We start from the raw sequence: 9,478 nt of genomic DNA on the forward strand, positions 1-9,478 counted from the left end.
ATTATTAATTCTTTCTATTGTAAGTTCTTTTAGGTCTATTTTAGTTTACAATAGTAGTAAAATCATATGTTAAAATCAAACTGGCAGTTTTTGTCAAGAATTTGAATTATTTAAACATTCCAAAAGTGGAATGTTATTTTAATACTCCAAAAATAATTATTCTGATTATTTGAAAACTGTATTTTTATTTTTTCAAACATCTAGAACATTATTAAGTACTATGGAAACAGATTTAATGACTGTATTTATAGAATTAGTAATAAACATGATTTTTATGAAATTTTGGAATTGCATATAAACATGATAAATTCATACAAGAATAATCTGTATGGATATTCCATTTTTTAATAACCGGCTTTAAATTAGTAATAAAATTATTTTTCTTTAAGTACTTTTAGTAAAAGTATTTGTGGTATTAATTTCATTAATTAAAATTTGTGCATACAACTTTTTACACACAAAACCAAAATTACAGCCAGCTTTATCATACAGGGTAATAACAAATTGTTTTTGAATTTATTTAATTTTATTTTTAAAGACATTGAAAGAAATGTCTAATTTATAACAAGTTTAAAGTTCTTAACTGATCTTTTACGGGATTAATAAAATATAATTTCCACTCAAAAAAGAAACATGGCAGATAATAGGATTGTTCACTTATTTTAAGAATATAATCATCAATATTTTTTCTAAGTCTTTTAAGATTTCACATTTTTTGTGTGTATATTTAGTACCTTTCTTTAATATTGATTGTAATTCTTTATCTTTGACAACTTCTAAGTTTCCTGTAACTATATGATTATGAAAGACATCTTTAAAAAACACTATTATTACAGTTAGAAGGTAAGTTGTCAACTTCTATTTGATTAAAATATTCTGCAAATCTTTTATAGTTAAAGAGAAGAGGTCCTATAGGTTTATTATATTTAAAACTGACTATCAGTTGAAATGATTTTATGGAAACAAATCTTCTTAAATACTTTTATGAATCAGGGAAGGTAAATATAAATCATCATAAACTATATAAGATTTCTCTTTTTTTCTTTACTCAAGGAAGTACAGGTATACTATTCCATTTTGATTGAAATTTAATAAGATCTATAATTAAGTCTTTACGATGGATATTTTTAAACTCAAAGTTTAACAAATATTTGAGTTTTGCATTTGTTAATTCAAATACTTCTTTTATTATAAATTTCACCAGATTAACAGATCTGTCAAAAACAGAATCCAAATCTTTATAAAAACTTTCAAAATGAATCCATTTCTTTCTACTTTTACCTTTACCCCTATTTTTATTTTGTTTATTTCTTCAAAAATGTATTTGAAATAAGTTTCTGATACAGGAATCTTTACTTATAACTTCAGCAGACATTATCCGTTATCACAAGTTGACAACCAGGACTGATAATGGCATTGTGATATATATATAATGTATTATAACTGAATTTTACAAAATACTAGTCCACAGCCAAGATATGTCACTTTGTAAAGGCCAGTTTTATATTCTTGGATATGGTGACATGAGTGCACATATGCCACATCATTAAAGCTTCTGTAATGCTAGCTAGGTATGGCTGAAAGGCCAATATAATAAAAACAATAAATATATGTAAATCTATAATGTCATGAAAGTTAAGCTATTTAGAATAAATATTTGTGATTTATTGTTATAATATGTAGTCATTCTAGAATGAAAAAAGCATAATATATATATATTTCTTTATTTTTTTTATGGTGGTTACGAGGTTGGTCAAATCGACCAAACCCATACAGCAATACAGTACCGAAAATAACAGATAAAATATAAAGGTTTTTCTAAAAAAAAACATTTGATGATTATCTGGAGGTTATAAAGATTTTGTACTTGAAATTTTAAAATTTTCTGATGCCTAAAAGTATTTTTAATCTTAAAATCAAAATTACTTTGCATGTTGGATAGTTAACATTTGAAAAGAAAAAAGGCATGAGGAAAACATTCCTTAAGAAATCTTGAAACTTAATAAAAAATCTGATATTTTGGGTACAAAAGCCTTGTAATGTTTACTGATATGCAAAATTTTGTGAAGACACATTTACTAACTTAAAAGTTATAGCATGAAACCTGTAACAAGCACAAAATGGTTACGAGTCTATGCTGAAAGAGTTAAGAGAAAAGTGATAAAGGGAACATGATGCAAAAAGCTCAAAGGATGAATAAGGCATGGAGAACCACCAAGATATCCCAATTAGGAATCTAGAAAGGATGCCGAGAATGGATAATCCAAAAAGATTTCAGAAGTAAGAAAAAACCATAGATCAAAAACTTTACATCTTCCAGAAAAATGAAAAGTAGCTGACAAATCTGGCTCTTAGAGAGAAATGGAAAACGGTACTAAATCTTTGTCAAATAACCATGTCAGAAATAGAGAAACATGTGGCACAGTGAGACAAGAGGGATTAAAACTATGTTTGAGAGACCACTGACAATAATTAAACCATTTCCAATGATAAACATCCAATGAAGAAAGCTGAATGGACTACATTAATAAATGTGCCACCCAAGAGGTCAACCCCTGACATTGTGCAATGGACTGCATAAATCCAGGCTTGAACTTGTAAAATGGTGATTGCTGAATGAAGAATATGTGATCAAGACTGATGTAAGAGGAAGAGGTCGACACTCCTCAAGATAATGAAGGAGTGGAAAACAAGGCTTGCCTGGCCAATATGGCACCACAAGAAGAACTCTACATGACGAGGAGGGAATCAGTGCAAGAAACTTGGATAACAGATGAATCGGAAGAAATGCATAAAGATGAAGACCAGTCCTATCCTGGCTGAGAGCATCTATACCCAAAGCTCAAGGGTTAGAGACAGGAGACTAGAAGGATGGGAGTTGGGCATTTCAGTGAGTGGCAAAAGCATTGATTTAAGGCTTCCCAAGACAAGAACAGATTCAACAAAAAACTTATGGAGGAAGCATCCACTCCAAATTCTGTTGGAACGCGATAACAGATCTGCCACTAAATTCATAACACCTGGAACATGACACGCAAGGAGAATAATGATGGTTGGCCCAAATGAGAAAATATAATGTCTGGAGTAGGTTCCCCCTTGCTTGAATATGTAGGAGACTGCAATGGAATTGAGTAAAGCATTACCACCTTCCCTCACAACAATTCAAGAGCTCAAGATACATCTTGTTGAACTGTTAAAATCTCTAAAAGATTGATGTGGAAAGAAGATTCCTCTTCTGTCCAGAGGCCTTTGAATTCCATCTCCCCTACACAAGCTCCCAACCTATAGAGATAAGCATCTACATAAAGACGTACCTCTGGATGTGGGGGCAGGAGATAGACACCAACTGCTGAGTTGTCTCTGTTCAACTATCAGCCAAGATCAAGCCAGCTGGAAGCTGATAGGAGTCACCAGAAAATCCAACTCATCCATGCAAATGTTCCATTGGTCTCATAATGACCACTGTAGGGAACACGTGGGCACAATCTAAAGGAATGTGAGATTCTAAGGATGCCTACATCCCCAAAAGAGATAGAACTGCACCTGCCAGTGGAGAAGGATATGACTGTATTAGAAGAATAGCCCATTCCATGGCCCAAAGATGTAGAGAAGATTGGGCCCAACTGAGGTGTGAATTGAAAAATACCCATAAATGGATGAGGTACTGTGTGGGAGTAAAAATTGACTTTGTTATGAGAAACCCAGCTCTTGCAGATTTGGATAGAAGAGCTCATGTGTGAAGCTCTGCCAAGTGTTGGGAAGGAGTGAGAAGAAGCCAGTCATACATATAATGGTGAGTGTGAATGCCCAATGAGAGAAGATGATGTGAAAAGGATCCGACAAAAAGGTATGGGGCAGATGCGAGGCAGAAAAGGAGAGCACAAAACTGATAAACCTGTCTTACGTACACAAAATGGAGATAATGATGCGTAGACTCCGTGATTGGAATATGAAGATAGGCATCGGCGACATCATATTTTGTTATCCATAGACCAAGTGCAAAGTGCCACCGGAGGGAAAGAAATGACTCCATGGTAAACTGAGGAGCCTGGAGGAAATGACTGAGATGAGAAAGGATAATGAGAGTTCACCAATCACCTGTATTCCTCGGTACGACAAACATATGGGAATATAACCCTCAAGAGAAGAGTTGACATGCTCTACAGCCTCTTTGTGCAGAAGATCCTAGATGGCATATGCTTGATGACTGGATGTAAAATGATCCTTGGGGAGGTGACAGACAATGGAAGAGGAGACGTGAAATGAAGGACCAATCCACAAGCAAGAACCTGAATGACCCACTGATAGGTGGCGAAGGTCTCCATACGCACACAAATCATCTGAAACGAGCCCCCACAGGACCAGACCCCTATAGGTTAGCCACCGATGCCATTGTCTGCGCTCCACACGAGCAGAGGATGCTCACTGATAAGATGGAATCTCCTTTGTGTTCCAACAGGATGTAGAGCCAATGCCAGAGGTCTGGAAACCTGAACAGGAGATGCAGGAAACCATCTAGTAGAAGACCGGGAAAGGTGAGAGGCCAGTGTCAAAAGAGAAGAGTGGAGATGGACCACATCCACCCAAGGTTCCATGGAATCTGGAATACCTGCAAAAATCGAATGTCTGAGAAAAGGAAGTTTTTCAAGATCTGTAAGCCTGAAGATGGAAGTCGAATCCCCTCAAGCAAGGCACCTCTCTCTCGAAAAGATCTCAGCATCAAACCAACCAAGAGACCAAGGACAGAGCGGAAGCTGACAACCGTACAAAAGTAGAAGGCAATAAATGACTAAGATTCTCTGAAAATTGAGCAGGAGATGTGCGATAGGCCTCAAAAAACAGTTGCAAAGCAGAGAAAAGATGCAAAACTGTTGTAATGGACAGACAAATCTGGGAAAACTGTGTAAGGTTAAGACATATAGTGACATCAGACCTTGAATCCCAAATAGGGAGAAGAGGATCTAGACTCTGAGAATCTAAAGATGTGTCTTCCAAGCGATGGAAAGCTAAGACAAACTGATCCAATAAATGGGGAAAATGTGGCATGGCAGCACCCTCTCTCAACAGATTAGCAATTCTCTGAGCATGAACAGCAATGTCTGGCAAAGGTGGAAAGACTACATAATCATCCAAATGACTTTTCCCCCAATAAAGGAGAAGAGTCATAAGTCACAGTAGAAATGCTCAATACATTAAAAACCTGATGTACAATGTGCAAAAATGGTCCAAATTATCCTAATCCCCCACATGCTCAGCCTCTGAGCTGACAAGAAGAAACATCTAACCTCATGTAAGATTCCATCTCTCAGCGTATGAGGGATTGGACATCCTCAGCAGAAAACAGGTCTCCCCCCAACACCCAGGAAATGCCAGACTACAAAGGTGGCAGATTAGTAGCACTAGGAGACTCTGTATTAGAAATGTGAATGTGAGAATTCATATCCAAAACATCTGACTTTTTTGTTGTTGTGGAAAATAAACAAACTCAAAACCAACTAACACGTGTTGAAAAAAAATCGTCCAAAGCATAGGTACAATTAAAGTTATACAACATGTAAGAGAAACCCATAGCAAGTATGTAAATCCATTCATCGTAACATTCTGCCATCAAGTAAAAGTGAATAGGAAGTAATAACAGGGAGCTTATGTACGAATGTGATATATGGAGTGCATTAACGTACGTGGAGAGAATCAGAAGATTTAAATTGGAGCAAGCAAGATTAGATTCATGTCAATGCTTAGATGGGCAGAGAAGAGAAACTTTCATAGGATAAAGCTAAAGTGTAAGAAGGGGTGTGTTTTGGAAATAAAAATTGTTGTTTATTTGTTCATTTATGTATTTGATTTTCCTTTGCTGTCCCTGTGTGAAATAACTATTTGTAGCTTCAGTTGGAGATGACTTCTAACAGCAACTGCCTTGATCACAGCACACAATCTAAAAAACTTAGAGAACTTTTAAGCAACACTGTCCAACTTGCTTTTTTACTTAATATACCAATGTATTTCATAACAATTTTTTAGCATCAACATATGTCTTGTTTTAAACATGTGAATGTTGACAGCCAAAGAGTACTTAGAAATTCAGTGAAGCACCTGACACAAAGCCATTTAACAAAACTTTTAATTCATGTGTTAGAAGCTTTAAAACAGAACAGTAATTGTACATGTTTCCAATAACAGAACTGCAAAAAAAAGCTTGAAAATATTGTAGTAATTAAGAGTGAACACTAACAAATTATTATCTAATTTAATGAAATGTTTCAAACTCATTGTGTTCTCAGAGATTAGGCCTTTTTCGCCCAGTATTGTATAGATACTTATAAAAGTAAAAAATGTCTTTATTTGTACGTCTGTGAACTAGGCTATTTCAACCAACCTTGGCAGCATGATGCACTTGGCCGAAGGGTATGTTATAGGATAGTTATTATTAACCAGCCACATCCACCATGGGTATTGCCCACCACAAAAATATGTTTGTTTAGCTAGTTTTTTTATTTTGAATTTTTTTCTTACATTTTTGGGGGAGTTTTTTATTTAAAATGTTAAACATTTACATTTTTGCCAGGAAAAATGACAACCAAAGCACAAGGTAAGACTCTTAAAGTGGCAAGACTAAAACTGAATACCCTTTGCTTTTCACATGGTCAATTCTATGTTGCATGTTCAAGAGCAGGATCTCCAAGAAATCTCTTTATTTTGGCCCAGGAAAGAGAAGGAACTTCTAATATTGGTCTATCAAGAAGTATCAACAAATACTGAGACTGCAGAGTGGGATTAGTAAAGGTAATAAAGTAAAGAAAATGTAACACCATTTCTGTAATGTGGAATAACACAGGTTTGAAATATAGTTGGTGTGAAATAAATTAGTTATAAAGTTCATTATGTGAAATAAATTATATATATATAAATACAAATTCTTGATTTAATTTATTAGTTTCAAAGCCTACATTCAATCCTTATGCCCCTGGACATAGAACAGGTGCCTTAGCTTGTACTATAAAACTTAAAAACAGAGCATCTTCTAAGACTTTTTAATCATAGGCCTTATAACTTTTGCAAAGGAAAAAGACTCCTTCAATTGAGGTGATCACATTAATAAAATGAGGATTTACATGAAAGAAGAACTACAGAACTTACCACAATACTTGAATCATTTACAGCAGTCAAGTCAACAATCTCTTCTTCATCACCTTCACATGTAAGATCAATGCATGATGGAAGATCTGTATAAAAATCAAAGTCTTAACAATGGTGAAGTGATTTCCACTTACAGTACAGTACTAAATTATCTGATAAAAATTTGATTAAATGTTATTTCATTAACTTTTTCAGCACAGGCTTGGTTCCTGGAACCGACCTCGTAACCATTTTGTGCTTGTTATAGTGTTCATGTTATAACTTTTAAATCAGTAAGCGACTGTTAACGAAATTTGGCAGATTATCATTAAACATTACAATGCTTTCATGTGCAAAATATCTAATTTTTTTATTAAGTTTTAAGGTTTAGAAAGCAATGTTTTCCTCATGTCTTTTTTTTGTCTTTTCGCATGTTGCCTATCTATCTATCGTGCAAAGTAATTTTCATTTTAAGATTAAAAATACTTTTATGCATCAGAAAATTTTGAAATTTCACATGCAAAATCTTTATAATGTCCAGATAGTTATCAAACATTTCTTTATATTTTATCTGTTATTTTCAGAAATTAATCTTTGTACAGGTTCAGTAGATTTGACCGATCTCACAATCAGCATAAAAAAAATTAGGAAATAAATATAAGTTATGCCTCTTTCATTCTAGAATGAACACAAATTATAACACAAAAGCATATATGTTTAGACTAAATAGCTTAAATCTCATAGCATTATACATTTATATATATCTATTATTTTTATTATATTGACCTTTTAGCCGTGCCTGGCTAACACTACAGAAGTTACAATGACAAGGCTCACATGCACTCATGTTACTGTATCAAATAACATAAAACTGACCTTTGGTCTGTGCAAAGTAACTTGTCTTGGCTGTGTTTTAGTAGATTAGCTATTTTGTAAAATAGAGTCGCATTTCAATTATTATACATTATATAGGTATATAGATTATTGCTATTTTGAAATAAGTTCTTAAATTTATTTTTCTTAAAACATAGAACAGTAACTAAAGAGGTAAAGCAAACATTTATCTCTTCTAGTTACGACCTTTGTACTTGGTTGCTGCCTGACATAATTTAAGCTTTTAGATATTTTGCACATGGATAATATGAAACGAAATAATTTTTTGGGGGTTTATATATATACATTTAAATAACTAAAAAATCATAAATTACTACATCAATACCATAGAATTCCACTATCATTTATCAAGATTAGTAACTAAGATGTATTTTAGTCTAAAAAATATTAAATTTCGAGCAGACTAAAGACGCACCCTACCTTGTTGAAATATTGGTTCAAAAGAAATGGCACCAAGTCCACTAAAATGGCTGAGAAAGCCATTAGGGGAACATTCTGAGCTTCAGATTGGTTACTTATGTCATATATAGAAGTAAGTGTATATATATAAGGGAGCATTTCCAAAAATGGAAAGAGATGGGTGGGGTGCCACTGAATTTGATTTATAAGCAATAAAACGATCTTATTTTATATTCTAGCTTGTCAATATTGGTAGTTTGAGTTTCTAATTCGTTCGAAACTATAGACTTAGTATTTTGACTTCACAAACATCTAATTAGAACTAGTGCTGCATTCAACATATCACATCACAGTTCAATAAAATTTTGAATGCGAGTCAACAAACAAGATGGCATTGCCTTTCACCTACGACCCATCTTGAAAGGGTTAACACACTAAAATATATATTTCAGAAATAAAACTGAATTACAATTGACAGATCTACCAGTACAATCCTTCTTTCTTCAATTCACATTGAGGATTAGACTGGTTTTCTTTCTTGAATATTAAGTTGGACCTTTCCTAGCATACACAAAAGGCAATCAATGATACGGGGTTTCCATTAAAAAGAAACTAATACTTTTAATATTTATATAAACCTACTTTCAATAAATAGACAAGTCTATACACAGAACATGCAAAATTCTAAATTCCAATTTCTGATTTCTAAATTGTATCTTAGGATTAATCATCACTCCAGGAAGGATCTAGCAGATTTATCAAGGTGGACTAGCTGACAGATAACTCTGTAATTAAGTGCAATAGTCTATAAAATGGTAAGAAACTGATAAAATATCAGGTATAACGAGTAAGTGGTGGAAAACTGATGCAAGTTATTAGATTTGCAGCACACTGATAAGTGTAAAAAACAATAAGAAACAGAAGTATAATAATGAATACTAACAATCAGTATTTGAGAAAACTTTAGAGTACTGTAGCTATATATTGAATATGTTTATATATTAGGTCATCATGAAATTAATGTCGCATTTTGGAACACTTCATTAACCACGCCCCAAAAAACGTACAT

At 33.6% G+C, this 9,478-nt stretch overlaps 1 protein-coding gene across 2 annotated transcripts in view; it reads right to left on the reverse strand.

Annotated features, from left to right (window-relative positions):
- The window catches only part of LOC106470449 (E3 ubiquitin-protein ligase RNF4-like), a 35,766-nt gene that overhangs the window by 13,747 nt on the left and 12,541 nt on the right, over positions 1-9,478 (reverse strand). For both annotated transcript variants that reach the window (XM_013931010.2, XM_022399049.1), the window contains exon 3: positions 7,138-7,223. In XM_013931010.2, coding sequence (XP_013786464.1) covers positions 7,138-7,223 — 86 coding nt within the window. The remainder of the gene's footprint in view (positions 1-7,137; positions 7,224-9,478) is intronic.

Source organism: Limulus polyphemus, unplaced genomic scaffold (genome assembly GCF_000517525.1).
Source record: "Limulus polyphemus unplaced genomic scaffold, Limulus_polyphemus-2.1.2 Scaffold4011, whole genome shotgun sequence".
NCBI classification, from domain to species: domain Eukaryota; kingdom Metazoa; phylum Arthropoda; class Merostomata; order Xiphosura; family Limulidae; genus Limulus; species Limulus polyphemus.